At 40.4% G+C, this 16,844-nt stretch overlaps 1 protein-coding gene across 11 annotated transcripts in view; it reads right to left on the bottom strand.

Moving 5' to 3' along the window:
* Positions 1-16,844, bottom strand: part of SYTL2 (synaptotagmin like 2) — a 119,332-nt gene that overhangs the window by 44,906 nt on the left and 57,582 nt on the right. For all 11 annotated transcript variants that reach the window (XM_055320320.1, XM_055320325.1, XM_055320324.1 and 8 more), the window contains exons 3-4: positions 8,352-8,503; positions 6,131-6,263 (exon numbers count right to left, since the gene is read on the bottom strand). In XM_055320320.1, coding sequence (XP_055176295.1) covers positions 6,131-6,263; positions 8,352-8,503 — 285 coding nt within the window. The remainder of the gene's footprint in view (positions 1-6,130; positions 6,264-8,351; positions 8,504-16,844) is intronic.

Genomic DNA, 16,844 nt, shown 5'->3' on the forward strand with positions numbered 1-16,844 from the left:
ACTTGATCCCAGGACTCTAGGGATATTTTTGATGAATGGGCATCACAAACCTCTGTAGTAGCCAAGCTCCCTCCTGCCTCTGTGCCTTCCAGTTCTCTATCCTGAATGCCCCTCTCTTGCCGTTGTTCAAAGCTGAGAAAACTCCTCACATTCTCTTCCATCTTTTATAATCACCAGAGCTCATGGTGCTACTGCTCAACTGATTCTCCAATTAAGTCCAGAGGGGGTCAGTCCTGTTCTTGTAGTTTGACTTTTCTCCTTTTCCTCTTCCTACTCACTTCCTGAGCTGCAAACCACTTCATTCAATCATTCATTTATTCATTCGTTTGTTCACTAACCTCATTCACTGTTATTCTTTATTTCATAATTATCTCATCAACTCTTTTCAGTCAGTTGGTCAGACTCTCACTCTCCACCTATTCTCCATTTATTTATTCATTCCATGTGATACTTGTTGGGCATTGTTGTAGGTGTTAGGAATAGTGCAGTAAACCAAACAAAATATAGCAATAAACCAAAAGTCCTTTTCTTCATGGATCTGGGGGGAAGGGATAATACATACAGACAGTAAATATAAAACATGATGTCAGGTAGTGAGAAGTGTGCTGAAGGACAATGAGAGACGGTGCTGGCATGCATTCATTCATTCATTCATTCATTCCACAGATACTTATTCCTGATTGCCTACCATGTGTTAGATGGGATATGGTGGTGAATAATCTCTGTCCTCAACTTTGAGAAAGAAATGCAGTGACACTCAGCCCTGGGAATCTGAATGTTTGGAAGTTCCTTGGGCAGTTCTAACCTACAGGTCACAGTTGAGAACTTCTCATCAAGGGATTCTCATATCGTTTATAGATTATCAGCTGTGTCTTACAAACACTTCAAATTTCTTCTAATTTCATCTCTAAAACTCTAGACATTTCTTTTCTCTATTTCCTTGATTAGGTTCTCACCATCTCTCACTTAAACTTCTGTTATAATGTTCTAATTGAGCTGTCTAACCCCATCTTCCACAAAGTTACCAGAATGATGATTCTAAAAAGTAAACTTGATCAAAAAGTCATTTAATGGCTTCTTGTTACTTAAAGGGAAAAGTCCAGCCTTTTGGCCAACATTCAAGGCTCTTCACAATCTGGCTCTAGCCTCTTCCTCCAGCATAACTGCCTACCACTCACACAGTATACCCACCATACTAGACTACTTCCATGTCTCCAACATGCCAGGCCCCGAAGTCATCCCCACTGCCTGTACTCTCCTCTCCCCATGTCTACCTGCCATAATCCTTCACATCTTTCAAGAGCTGCCCTACATATAACTATCTCTAGAAGCTTCCCTGACAATCCCTCCCATTCACCCTGGACACGGTCAGCACTGCTGGCTGTGTGCTCCCACAGCTTTTTAATTATACTTATCCTACCACATCACAATTTATGGTTATACATGTCAGCTCCTTTTGCAAACAATAAGTTCCCTAAGGACAGGAACCGTATGTTGTTCATCTGAATTCCTAGCTATCATCTTGTATACGATAGACACTTAATAATTACCAACTGACTTAACAAATGGCTGAACGAAGAATGAATTAGCAACCCTACAGAATGATTTATCCTATTGGGTGCTAGCAAGACATTAAATATGTGTTCCCAATCAACTGCAAACAAGGACATTTAAGCGCTGTATTTCCAATAAATAGCCTGAGTTGCCTAGTTAACCTATGGGTTAATTGTTCCATCCTAACCATTTGAACCTATCTCTCTTTCTTATTTTTCTCCACATCTCACTCTTGCAATTGCCTTTCTTCTGGCCTTTCTGAATCCTTCTGCCATGTCTCAGGCTGGCTTACACCACCCCCTATTTTTTCTCCAGCAAAAGCAGTCACTGACCTTTGACTGATGACATCAATCAGGGCTGGTATGTATAGAGTCAGAGTACGCTACCACCACCTCCTTGGTGTGATGCCAGGGCACTGAGATGCCCACTGCCCCTAACATAGTCCTCTCTGCACCAAACACCTTGCTTCCCTTGGTTGAAGGCACTGGCTTTTCTGTATTTGAAAGCTAATTCTTTAATCTTTGGAAACCATCAGAAACTGGAAGTTCTCCCAGCAGAAAGTCTGCACGGTGTGGGAGACAGGCACGTGACAGACTTCTGACACCTTTCGCTGAAATGCCCTCATCTGTACTACACACCGGATGACAAGAACTACTTGGGCTGTGTGTTAGGATGCCACAAACATGCTTAGACTCATCTTTCAATAGGCTGACCATTGAGAAAAGCCAAGAGGCTCAAAATTTCCATCCACACAGGCTGAAGTTATTAAAGGTGAAGTACTCTTTAAAGTGGAATGCATGTTAGATCCCTTAAAGGAGAAAGGAGAAGCTACCAGGCAACAGAGGGATGTGGGATGGGGAAGGGCATGGGAAGAGGAACCAGAAGGGGGAAAGAATTGGGAAACTTGGAAAACACTTAAAGAACCGTCATGTTTTGAGAGTACTGGCCCTGTGTGAGGCTACAGAGCTAAGACAACATAAGCTACCACAGGGACCAGGCCTCAGAGAGGCAGTCTGAAAGGAAGAGATTAGAGAGGGACAGAAACTACAGGGCCAGTCCACTTCCAGATTCCTTCAGACCAAAGAAGCACCAAGAGTGGGGCCATTTACGACTCTTCTCAGTAGAGAGGCTACTAGACTCTCGGTGTTGTCCAGAGGGCCCAAGCTAGTTTCACAGACTATGTTATCTCAAGTAACAAGGGAAGGTCTTCTTGTCCAGAGCAGGTCTACCTCTATAGTCAAGAGATGTTATTCGTCCTTTATGGGCAGGGTCCTGTTCTCATGAGAGGAGCTTCTCACATCTTTATTATGTATTCCCATTCCCCACCTTGGTTCAGCCTGGCTCTGTGGATTATTGTGTATATATGCCCCAATTATTTGGGGGCTGCAAATGACATAATGTGCTACAAGGTGTGGTTCATGGACCAGTGCCAGCCTGAGAACTGTTTGTTACTGGTTCACTATGAGGTAGGTACAGAAATTGAGAGTATGCATATAGAATCATATATAGCAATTTGCTGAGGCATCCCAGCACATGATCAGGGTTTATATTTTGCATGTCTTTGTTATTTCATTTTTGTTACATTTTTTAAAAGGTACCAAGCTATGATGACTAGAAATACACATTTTCTAAAAAAACAAAACACTAGTATTTTACTACAGTTTGTGCCAACACTGCCCAGTTAAAATTCAACAACCAGCACTGGAACTGTGACCATTGCAGTTTTCCCTTTGCCATTCTAAAGAAAACCTGAGTCTGCTCCTTTGGTCATCAAACCTCTCTTTGCTTCTTTGTGTGACAGGTGCAAACATAGATGAGTTCTGAAAGAACACAGGTAGTGGACACCGCCTGAGAGAGTTCATGCTGCACATGCATGGTGTTTCAATTCTTCCCAGGCAGGACCACACAGAATTGTGTCCAGAGAAAGAAGGAATCTTGCCACAGAGTCTATTAGAAAAAACTCCTGTGGAAATTGCAATATCTAGTCACTGTGGCCTCACAGGACTCCCGGACACCTGACTCCTGGCTAAGAAAATATTGACAGGTACTGAGTCATTCTATTGAAGTTCCATTCCTCTAAAAGGACAAGCCCCAAAATACACTTAACACACCCAGTTCCCAAAGGTTAAAGTATAGGTAAGAAACACTGCAGGAACCGGATATGAGTAGTGGTTTCTAACATAGGAAGAGGGAGTATACAACAGCCCCTTCCACAGTTCCGGATGATTATCACCTGTGTTAACGTAATGAGTGAAGCATACTAGATACAGCTGACATTTTTATCCTTGCCTTCTCGACCACATCTCATCTATGTTATAATAACATAATTACAAACCCATTGGAAATTGCCAATTTTCTTTCCTCCTGTGAAATGCTAAGTGGTTTCCACATCTCATTTCATTTAATCTCATAATATCCTGGTGAGGCAGCTCTGCTCTGATTTAGAGATGAAACCAGGAAGACTCATCTAAGGTCACAAAGGAATGCAGAAGGGGATCCCTGGGTGGCGCAGCGGTTTAGCGCCTGCCTTTGGCCCAGGGCGTGATCCTGGAGACCCGGGATCGAGTCCCACATCGGGCTCCCGGTGCATGGAGCCTGCTTCTCCCTCTGCCTGTGTCTCTGCCTCTCTCTCTCTCTCTCTCTGTGTGACTATCATAAATAAATAAAAATTAAAAAAAAAGGTTTAAAAAAAATAAAAAAACAAAGGAATGCAGAAAATAGTGGTGACATGAATTGTGGAAGCTGTATTAGTAGCATCAAACTGAGAAACAGGGGAGAAATACCCATCAGCCTACATGGTGTCATAAAGAAAATTAGCTGGGCTATGAAGGCAGGGGTGTCTCTATCCCCCGGACCCTTTGGGATGAAATGAGTTCCTGGGAGGACAGAAAGTCTGACCCAGGTAAAACTGCCATGTTGGTCTTCTGACACCCCAAAATCTCCTTTCCCCTTCTGTGGGACTTGTACCCACCCCTAGTCAGTGTTCTAGTGTCTCTGTCCCCTATCAAACTGGCTCTTAGGAGGTGTTGTCAGCAACTTGATGATGATTCTAAATGATTGTGTTTTCACTCCTGAAGTTTCTAATACTTCAGGTCTCATCTTTCCCTATGGAAGGAAATCCTTTATCTCATTAGGGAGATTGCTGGTAAATGGGGAGTTACCAAAGGGAAGCGGTAGGGGTATGTTATTACTCTATATGTGAGGGCCCATACTTCCATTCACTAAATGCCTACTATGTGCTATGGACCATGGTAAGAATTCTGTATGTACTAGCTAATTAAGTTCTCAATAATCCTGTTGGCAAATCATTATTATTCCATTTTACAGTTGAGGAACCAAAGGCCCAAGAAGTTAGTCCCTTCTAGTGCAAGGTCACAAAATCAACTAGTGGCTACTTATTGTCTAACTTCCAGCCAACATGGCTTCTACAGAAGTAACAGAAAATTATAAATCATCCCAGAGGGAAAACAGTCCAGTCTACTACCCAGGGAAATAGATAATGGGTATTTCAGTAGAATCAGTATTCCGTTGTCTGTGTGATATAACTTGCCTCATATTTGGTTCTGAAATGCCTATTGATGCCTATATTACAGACCCTCTCCCTCACCTGTAATCTATATTGGAAACAACCCTGATCCCCATGTGCCTCAGGCTTGGAACCTGACTTGGTAATTGTACGATCAGCAAATCTGTCGACTTCAGCCCTGTTGGAGACTCTGAATTGAACCATCTTCACCAAGGAGCTATAGATAAAATACAACTGCTTTTTCATCAAAGGGTAACAACTACACCTCCAAGGGATGAACATCTGGGAAGATCCTTAAATACCTAAAAGCAAATTATCAAAACATTTGTAGCAACGTAGCTCCATAATCAGGTACTTCTTAAAAAGGATGCACAAATGTACACTTTGGCCAGATGGTAACAGATATGGAAAATACCAAGAATATCAAGACTTAAATATGGAGGACAACCTGCATCCTGAAGCGGCATTTATTAAGCACCTACTATGTGTCAGGTATTCTACATATGTTATCACTAATTCTCACTACAGCCTTTCCTGGTATATACTATCATTCTTATCTATGATTAAGAAAAGAGACTCAGGTCAAATGACTTGCCCATCATCAAAAGGCTAATAAATGGCATATTAAGGACTTGAATTCATGTCTCGTTTCCATGCCTGAGCTTGTTCTATTACACCAGGTTATTACAATTTGATCATAATTCACCTCTTCTCTCTCTCTCTATTCACTTCTTCTCTGAAGTGACTGTATTTATTTTGAAGTACCTCTTCATTCTACTCTAAGGTGAAATCATTAATACAAATAAAAATCAGCTATTGTTGGTGCTGGAAGAAATCACTACTTAACATTTTAATTTTACTTAACATTCAGACTTATTAGAAATTCTGGAAGCTGGGAAAGAGTATTGCTCAGGCTTTATCCACATCAGGGCCCAGAATTCTCTCATACATACTTCACAGAGCCTGTGAGAAGAGTTTGGTCTTTGTGCTCATAGCACCCCAAGCCATGAATCCCACATGCAGTGACTGTCCTCATGAGCTCTGTCTTACCTTGGGCTTGCTGGGGCTCCATCTTCTGGCTCTTCTACAGCACCAGTTAGCTCTGGGGGAAGGAAAGTATCTTTGTTGACATTATTCACCCAGCTTTCCTTTGCCTCAGTTGCTCTGTCCTTACTCTGTTCAGCTGAAAAGGAAACCATAAATACAGGAAAGTTATCTCTCACCTCCATACCTACAACTTTCCTAGCAGCTCTTGTCACTGAAGCTCAGACCTGAACTTCAGGCCTTCCTAGAGTGCCAAGGCAATCACTCAAGAGTCTGAGTCCCCAGAATCAGAATTATGTCTGCAAAAGAAGTCAATAGATTCCTGTGATGTTAGCTTATCCCAAGCAGACTCTCCCAAGTATGAGCATACCTTTAAATGGGCAGGTAACTCCAGAGACCACTCCAGCAAGATTCTGACCACCTCTAGGTGAATTTGACCTGAATTGGGGTCAGGACAAAATATGTATGGCCGGGGGATGCTCAGGGCAGCTAGTCCTCATTGGGATAGAGATGCTATCACTACCAAGCACTTACTGAACATCAGCAATGTGCCTGACTTAAGTCTGGGCTCTGGGATCAAAAGGGGAACAAATGCTTCTAGTCTGGAGTGTTCCTCTCCACTGCCTCTTCCAGTCTTCTACACACTCAAGTCCTACACATACTCCTCAATATCCAACTCAGATGCCAAGGTCCCCCATAAAACCTCTGGTGCTCCCTCTTCAGGAAATAATTTCTTTTTGCCTCTGCACACCCGGGACTCTTTACCAGCATCTCTCAAGTAATTAGCATTAACTAATTATGCTAAGTGTCAGATGCAGTATTGTTGGGTTTTGTTTTGTTTTGTTTTGTTTTGATGCATGCATGCATTACCTTGTGAGGAAGGAGCTATTTTCCAAGTTTACGGATTTGGAAATTGAGGACCAAAAAGCTCAGGAAACTTGCCTTGGACCACAGTGCCAGTAAGTGCTTGGAATGCTTATACATGGGTGTTAAGATGAAGCAATACAAGAGCTCCCGGTTTCCAAATAGTCACATTCCAGGGTGGTATTCACCATAGGTCTCTTCACACATAAGCCTAGTTTTGTCAATTGCAAAATAGAATCCACAGTACTGACTTGTACCTCCCAAGACTTCTGACGGCGTGGATGGTTTTAAAAACCAAGAGGGGGATCCCTGGGTGGCGCAGCGGTTTAGCGCCTGCCTTTGGCCCAGGGCGTGATCCTGGAGACCCGGGATCGAATCCCACATCGTGCTCCCGGTGCATGGAGCCTGCTTCTCCCTCTGCCTGTGTCTCTGCCTCTCTCTCTCTCTCTCTCTCTCTCTCTCTCTGTGACTATCATAAATAAATAAAAATAAAAAATAAAATAAAAAAATAAAAACCAAGAGGGATACAAGTAATGCATGGCACATACTAAACAACAGGCCCTTCTTTACAAGGAGTATGGCTCTGAGTCAGAAAGAATGAAATCCCAGCTCTACCATTTGCCAATGATATAACCTGGACAAGTAACTTCACTTCTCTGAACTTGATATGTCCCATATCTAGAATGGGTATAAGAATAACCTACCTTAAGAGATTGCTGCTATGGTTAGAAATAATAGAGAGCAAATGCTTATCACATATTAAATGTTCAGGAGGGGACAGTTATTTTCCTTATAGGCTAGAGCTAGACAGGGGCTGTCCTCAGGGGTCAGAGTTTACACTGCCTAGCTCAGAGTCAGGAAGAAGGCACACCATACATATTTAATAAACCAAACATAATTCTAAGAAGCCCTCAAAATACTGTCTTTACAGTCCCTTAAATGATATACTTGGTTGATTAAGAAGCAGCAGATGTCAAAATTGTTGAAAGGGAAGCTAATCTCTTCCTGTCATCCTACTCAGAGGAAATGGTTCTGAATCTTCAGAGTTAGAAGCCAAAGGAATGAAGGTGGTAAGCACCTTATAAGCCCCAGTTGTTTATACTACTACGACTCAACGCAGTAACACTGTATCTAAAGGATTTCCTATGTTTTTCTACATAACCCTGTGTCCCTTAGCCCTGCTTTCATCCATCTGAATCCAGGGAAGAATATTTTTAGCTGGAGGACTACATACTATGCAAAGTGCAGCTCTAAATGCCTTCCCTCAGCAGACTCCAGTAATAATTCTAACACCCTTCCCATCTCCTGACAACACCTGCCCAAACAAATGCCAGCTCAAAATGTTTTAGCTAGAGCAACTCACCTGCCACCTGAAGCTTCTTCTTTCTCATGGATGCTCTGATGATATCTGCACCATGAATTCTGTCTCTGTGTCTTTTTGCCTTGGCTTCATAAAACCATTGGCCACTCATATTCTTCAGCTGTTGGTCATCCTTAATTTTTTCAGGCAAATGTCTACAAAACAAAAAGAACTTTACTTTGCTAAGAACCCATGGTAAATAAATGAGTTCACCGTGACAGTGGATAAAGAAATCTGTAAACATACAAATAAAGCTCTCAGTATTTTAGAAGACCCCACAAACCTCCTAGATGACCAAGAAATTCATATTCCTCTTTGACTGAAAAGTCAGGAAAGACAAGGCTAACATTTTTTAAAAATCAAAGACTTCATCTATGACCTCTACATGATGCCTGGCATTTCTTAAGAGCAGATTCACTTTTTGGCTGCAGTCTTCTGTGTCCACTGTTCAAATGTAAATACCCAAGGGAAAGATGGTTTATTAAGTGTCTCTAAACCCTGCTCCCTTTATCTGTAAAAACAGGTTCATCATGGTAATCTACTTCATGAGATTGCTTTGAGGATTAAATCAGCTAATGCATGTAAAACTACCCTTTGCAAATGCCTGGCACCTAATACCCAATGAATAACTGGTGGAGGAGTTATCAGCTGATTAATCCTTTCCATTTGGCAAAATGAATTTATCAGAGACTTTCGGGTTAGTGCATGATGTCCCTGGTTCTTAATGCCAGAGAAATGAATACTGAAAAAGTGGGCTGTAGGCAGGCAAGATCAAATTTATGGAAGTAGGGGGGTGGGGAGTAAAGACAGAGGCAAATTCTGATTGTGTAGATACTGCTTTCAAGGCCTCCACAATCATTCATGCTCATTGAAAAGCTGGTACCTGTAGAACAAAATAAATATGGCCCTAAGATCTCCCTAACATACACTTGCTTAAAAAAACACTGTTCTACCTGACAAGTGTTGTTTTTTTTCTTATCATAAGTGTTTAATCCACATCCCCTCTTTTCCGATCCTTTCCACATCGCTACTGGTAACCATCAGTTTGTTCTCTACAGTCAAGAGTCTGTTTCTTGGTTTCTCTCTCTTTTTTTGGTTCATTTGTTTTCTTTGTAAATTCCACATGTGAGTGAGATAATATGGTATTTTTCTTTCTTTGACTTATTTCTCTTAGCATTATTCTCTCTAGTTCTATATATGTTATTGCAATGTTATTGCAAATGGCAAGGTTTAACTTTTTAAAGACTGAATAATAATAATCCATTGTATACATACACTACTTCTTCTGTATCCATTCATCTATCAGTGGACACCTGGGCTGCTTCCATAGCTTGGCTATTGTAAATAATGCAAACATAGGGGTGCATGTGTTCCTTTGATTTAGTGTTTTGTACTTTTGGGGTAAATACTTAGTAATGCAATTACTAGGTCGTGGGGTAGTTCTATTTTTAATTTTTTGAGGAACCTACACACTGTCTTCCACAGTGGCTGTACCAGTTGCCTTCCCACCAACAGCACAAAAGGATTCCTTTTTTCTCCATATCTTCAACAATACTTGATGTTTCCTGCGTTTCAATTTTCACCATCCTGACAGGTATGATGTGATATTTCATTGTGGTTTTGATTTCATTTCCCTAATGATGAGTGATGTTGAACATCTCATGTGTTTGTTGCCCACCTCTATGTCTTCTTCAGAGACATGTCTGTTCATGTGTTCTGCCCATTTTTTATTTGGATTGTCTTTTGGGTATTGAGTTGTACCAGTTCTTTACATATTTTGGATATTAATTCCTTATGTCATTTGCAAATATCTTCTCTCATTTTGTAGGATGCCTTTTAGTTTCACTCTTTTCTTCACTGTGCAAAAAAAAATTTATGTAGTTTCAATAGTTTATTTTTGCTTTTATTTCTTTTGCCTCAGGAGACCTATCTAAAAAAATGTTGCTATGGCCAATGAGAGATATTACTCCCTGTCCTCTCTCCAAAGGTCTCACAATTAGGCCCTTTAATCCATTTTGAGTTATTTTTGTGTATGGTGTAAGAAAGTGGTCTAGTTTTCCCAACACTATTTGCTGAAAAGTCGGTCTTTTCTTCCCCATTGGATATTCATTCTTCTTTTGTTGAAGGTTAATTGACCATATAACTGTGGATTTGGTTTTAGATTTCTGTTCTAGTCTATTGATCGATTTTTATGACAGTATCCTACTATTTAAATTACTACTTCTTTGTAATATAACTCAAAATCTGGAATTGTGATACCTCCAGTTCTTTCTTTTTCAGGATTGCTTTGGCTAGTTGAGGTCTTTTGTGGTTCCATAGAAATTTTAGGATTGTTTGTTCTAGCTTTGTGAAAAATGCTGTTGTATTTTGATAGGGATTGCATTAAATAGATGCTTTGAGTAGCAAAGATTTTTTAACAATCTTTATTCTTCCAATCCATGAACATAGAATATCTTTCCATTTCTTTGAATTGTCTTGAATTTCTTTTATCAGTGTTTTATAGTTTTCAGAATACAGTTCTTTCACTTGTTTGGTTAAGTTTACTCCTAGATATTTTATTGTTTTTGGTGCAATTGTAAATGGGATTATTTTCTTCATTTCTCTTTCTGCTGCTTCATTATTAGTGTACAGGAATGCAACAGATTTCTGTACATTGACTTTGTATCCGTGATTTTACTGAATTCGTTTATCAATTTTAGCAGTTTTGTATATACAGCATCATGTCATTTGCAAATAGTTTTACTTCTTCCTTACCAATGCGGATGCCTTTATGTTGTCTAATTGCTGTGGTTAGGATTTTCAGTACTATGTTAAAATAACAGCACTGAGAATGGACACGCTTGTCTTGTTCCTGACCTTAGGGAAAAAATTCTGTTTTTCACCACTGAATATTTTTCATATAAAACCTTTATTATGTTGAGATATGTTCACTCTGGACCTACATTACAGAATGCTTTATCATGAATGGGTGTTATACTTTGTCGAATGCTTTTTCTGCATATATTGAAATCTTTATATGGGTTTTGCCCCTTCTCTTATTGATGTGACATATCATGGTGATTATTTTGTGAAAAGTGAACCACCCTTGCATTCCAGGAGAGATGAGAGAGAGAGAAAGAGAGAGCACGCACGTGCAAAAGTGGGGGAAGGGGCAGAGGGAGCTGGAAAGGAGAAGCAAACCCCCACTGAGCAGGGAGCCCAACTCAGGGCTAGATCCCAGGCCCTTGAGATCATGACCTGAGCTGAATAAATGCATATGCTTAACTGATGAGCCACCCAGTCACACATTTTTGTGGTGTTCTTATCTGGTTTTGGTATGAGGGTGATACTGGCCTCATAGAATGAATTTGGAAGTTTCCCTTCCTCTTATATCTTTTGGAATAGTTTGAAGAGAATAGTCACTAACTCTTCCTTTAAATGTTTGGTAGAATTCACATGTGAAGCTATCTGGTCCTGGACTTTTCTTTGTTGGGAGTTTATTACTAATTCAACTTCATTGCTGGTAACTGGTCTATTCAAATTTTCTATTTCTTCCTGCTTTAGTCTTGGTAGGTTACATGTTTCCAGGAACTTATCCATTTCTTCTAAGTTGTCCAATTTGTTAGCATATACATTTTCATAATATTCTTTTCTTTTTTCTTTTTTTCTTTTTTTTAGAGAGAGAGAATGAACAAGTAGAGGGCAGGGGGAGAGAGAGAGAGAAAAAAAAATCTTAAGCAGGCTCCATGTCCAGCATGGAGACTGACAGCGGGCTCAATCTCATAACTCTGAGATCATGACCTGAGCTGAAATCAAGAGTCAGATGCTTAACTGACTGAGCCACCCAGGAACCCTAACCCTAAGTTTTCAAAATATTCTGTTACAATTGTTTATATTTCTGTGGTGTTATTTTTCCTTTTTAATTAGTGATTTTATTTGGGTCTCTTTTTTTTCTTTTGATGAATCTTGCCAGAGGTTTATCAATTTTATCTTTTCAAAGAACTATCTTTTCATTTATCTGTTCTATTGTTTTTTTCATTTCTAGGTCATTTATTTCTGCTCTAATCTTTATTATTTCCTTCCTTTTGCTGAGTTTTACTTGTTCTCTTTCTAGGTCCTTTAGGTGTAGGTTCGAGATTTTTCTTGCTTCTTGAGGTAGACTTGTATTGCTATAAACTTCCCCCTTAGAACTACTTTTGCTGCATCCCAAAGATTTTGGACCATTTTCTTTTATTCCTTTTCATTTGTTTCCATGTAATTTTTTATTTCTTTGATTTCTTGGTTGACTCATTCATTGTTTAGTAGCATGTTATTTAACCTCCATGCATTTGTGCTCTTTCTAGGTTTTTTTTCTTGTGCTTGATTTCTAGTTTCATAGCGTTGTGGTCAGAAAAGATGCATGGTAGGACTTGGATTTTTTTTTTTTTTTGAGACTTTTTCTGTGGCCTAAGATGTGATCTACCCTGGAGAATGTTCCATGTGCACTTGAAAAGAATATGTATTCTACTTTTGTAGGATGGAATGTTCTGAATATATCTGTTAAATCCATCTGGTCCAGTGTGTCACCCAAAGCCATTGTTTCCTTGTTGATTTTCTGTTGGGAACACCTGTCCACCAATGTAGGATATTAAAGACCCCTAGTATATTACTATTGATGAGTCCCTTTATATTTGTTATCAACTGTTTCATATATTTGGGTGCTCCCATGTTGGGTACATAAATATTTAAAATTGTCACATTCTTTTTTTAAGATTTTATTTTTTAAGTGACCTCTATACGCAATGTGGGGCTGGAATTTACAACCTTGAGATCAAGACTTACATGCTCCACTGACTTTAACCAGCCAGGTGCCCCTACTATTGTTATATCTTCTTATTGGATTGTCCCCTTTATTATGATACAGTGTCTTTCCTTGTCTCTTCTTACAGTCCTTAATATTTATATATTGCCATTTTGTTACTGGTTTTGTGGTTGTTTCTATAGATTTTTCTCTGATTTTTTTTTCTCTTGCTCTCTTTCATGGTTTGTTGGCTTTCCTTAGTGATTTACTTGGATTCCTTTCTCTTTATTCTTGCATATCTATTACTGGTATTTGATGTGTGGTTACCATTAAGTTTGCATATACATCTTTTGCATATAGCAGAGAATATTAAGTTGATAGTTACTTAAGCTTAAATCCATTCTTTTCTCCTCTCTCTGCCATGTTTTAGATATATGGGATTTTATTTTACATCCTTTTATGAATTCCTTGACTAATTTTTACAGAAATATTTATTTTTACCACTTTTGTGTTTTTACTTTTCATACTTCACTTAATGGTCTTCCTTTTCCACTCAAAGAGCCCCCTTTAACAGGGCTGGTTTAATGATCATGAACTCCTTTAGTTTTGGCTTGTCTGAGAAACTTTCTCTCTCCTTCTATTCTGAATGACAGTCTTGTTGGATAGAGTGTTCTTGGCTGTAGATTTTTCCCTTTCAGTAAATCCTCCCACTTAGTTCTGTCCTGCAAGATTTCTGCTGAAAAATCCACTAATAGCAAAACGAGAGTTTCCCTAGTATGTAACTGTCATCTTTTCTCTTGCCGCTTTAAGAATTTTTTATTGGTATTTTTGCCCATTTAAATTACTATGTGTCTTGGTGTGGACCTCCTGGGGTTGAAATTTTTGGAGGGATCTCTGTGCCTCCTGGATCTGGATATCTGTTTCATCCTCAGATTAGGGAAGTTTTGGATATTATTTCTTCAAATAATTTTTTTTTAAGATTTTATTTATTCATGAAAGACAGAGAGAGGCAGAGACACAGGCAGAGTGAGAAGCAGGCCTCCTGCAAGGAGCCCGACATGGGACTCAATCCTGGATCCCGGGATCACGCCCTGAGCCAAAGGCAGACGCTCAACCACTGAGCCACCCAGGGATCCCTATTTCTTCAAATAAATTTTCTGCATCATTGTCTCTCTTCTTCTCCTTCTGAGATCCCTATAATGCAAGTGTTATTATGCTTGATGGAATCACTAAGTTCCCTAAGACTGTTCTTGATTTACATAATTTTCTTTCCTTTGCTCAGCTTGGTGACTTTCCATTACTCTGTCTTCCAAGTCATTAATTCATTCCTCAGTTTCATCTAGCCTGCTATTTATTCCATCAACTATATTTTTAATTGTGTTCTTGATCTCTGATCGATTCCTTATCTCTGTGTTAAGGGTTTCACTGATGTCCTCCACTCTAGTCCAGTGAATATCTTTATGATCATTAATTTAAATTCCCTATCAGAATTTCATGTTGGTTTCTCACTGTGGTTTGGTCCTGTTCTTTCATTTGAGAATTCTGTCTCATTTTGTCTGTTTCTCTGTGCTAGGAAAGTTAGCTACTTCTCTTGCTCTTAATAATAGCCTTATGAAGAAGAAGAGGTCCTGTAGTACCCTGCAGGGCACGTCCCATTCCCCAGGGCCTGGCAAAGGGAATGTCTCATAGGTGTGTTGGTGTCCTCTGCTGTTGAGTCCTGACCTCTTTTTCCTTCAGTCCAGTGTCTGCAGAGGCTTTGTCTATCATGGGCAGTATTTGGTCCCCAGCAGGAGTGGGGCACATTTTAACAAGGTGTGTGGTGGCCTGCTTGCCCGCACTGCAGCTGGAACTGATGTCCACACAATGCCTGGTGGGGAGATGTGGTGTTGGCAGGATTGGCTCTGGTCTTCCTGGGGAGGGGCCCACAGTGCTGAGCCTAAGACAAGGATGACTGAAAAGGGAGGATACAAGAAAGCTCAGGGTAGTGTGTCTTGGTGTAAACAAGTTAGGTAAGCAAGTGTTAGAGGCAGGCTGGTTCCTGCAGGTAGCCATTGTTTATGCTGGGGGGTGGAGGAGGGAAATGGGACCTGCCAGGTCCTTGTTCCCCGAGGAGTTGCCCCATGATTTTTGTCTCTCCAAGCCACACTCTGAAATGAGCAAATCACTCCCTCCTGCCTTCCCTCAATGTTTTTTAAACTGCTGGTTCTAGCTGTATGTTTAGGCTGCTGTGTGCTGTATCTTTAAGGGTAGAGACTCTCCCAGAGCCGATGCCTTGATTTTTTAAGCTCCAGGCTTTAGGTCCCACTGGTTTTAAGAATTCACAAATTCAGCTCCTCTCACTTTCAAAGGCAAGTATCATGAGGATTCATCCTGCAGTTTGTGGGCTCCCCAGTGTGAAAGTCTGTTTTTCACTTTTCTCTGTGCCACTGGCTCCCTCCACACTGCAGACGGGCCCCAGTCCACTTCACTCCCACACTGGGTCTTTGCCCTTTCTACCTTTTTTGATGTGGCCTCTTCTTCACCATTTAGTTGTAGAATTTGTTCTGCCAGTCTTCAGGTTGTTTTATGGGTTATCTATGCAAACATGAGAGTTATCTAGTTGTATCTGTGGGGCAAGGTGTGCTTAGGGTCCTCCTACTCTGCCATCTTCTCAGCCAACCCTCTATTTGACAATCTTTTAAACTTCAAATCTCTCCATCCATCTCAATGGGAACCACAAACTCCGGAACATAGTAAAAGAATAAAGGAGTATAAAAGCCTTAAGCCGACTGGACTTTCAGAAGGTAATGTGCTACAAAATCCAAGAGGGTTTCATGATTGTAATTCAAGCTAACATGCATCCTTCCTAAAGTAGTAAATCTAAGTATCTTAGAGAACCTGTATGATGCCCACATCAAGATGGTGGCAGGGCTGAGTGTCAGGGGTGCACACCAGCATACCTGGGAGTAGGGAAAATAGGAGGGATCCTAGCAAGTACATTTCCTTTTTCCCAAGTATGCCTGGGCAGTATCTTTTTACCCAGAGTCCAACTCTCTGCTGGAACTTTCTCTCCTCTCCCAATTATTTAGGAAGAAGTGGTCCATAGCAAACATAACCAATCACAACACGTGGACATACATTGTCATGACTGAACAGCACCAAATCCTGACAGAGACTGTTATCACTTCATGGTTTTCAATCACCAGAGAGGTCATGGTTCTTATTAAACATTCCTAATTGTTTCCAACTATCTGAGGCTTTTCACAGGACAAACAATCCTTCATGGAGCTTTTGCCTTCTTCTCCCAAAGGACCAAGTTTGAGTTCAATTCCAGAAGACAGAAGTCCCTCCAGCATTACCTGATTAGAAAGTGAGCCCCTAGGGGCAGGGCTTCTACTCCATATATCCTTGCTTGGTGTCTTTGGAAAACAGTGGGGTTTTATTCAGTGCTTGCGGAGGAAAGAGGTTTCATATGAGGCTCCTGGCCACCTGGTTTCAGACTGTCCTTTTCAGATTCGTTTTCCAGCACTTACTCTCAGACTCTACTTGCCAGTTATGCTGAACTTCTTACTATTCTGCAAACTGCTCTTTCTAACTTCCAAAAACATTAGAAGTAGAAAGCCCTACAGAAAGACTATGAGCTTTAGACTCTCCCAAACAGGTTCAAATGCTAGTTCTGACCCTTCCTCTGGCAGGTTACTGAACCCTTCAAAGCCTCAGTCTCTATTCGTAAAGACAGGGGAAAATGAGACCTACAC

Source organism: Nyctereutes procyonoides, unplaced genomic scaffold (assembly GCF_905146905.1).
Source record: "Nyctereutes procyonoides isolate TBG_1078 unplaced genomic scaffold, NYPRO_anot_genome, whole genome shotgun sequence".
In the NCBI taxonomy this organism is placed as follows: domain Eukaryota; kingdom Metazoa; phylum Chordata; class Mammalia; order Carnivora; family Canidae; genus Nyctereutes; species Nyctereutes procyonoides.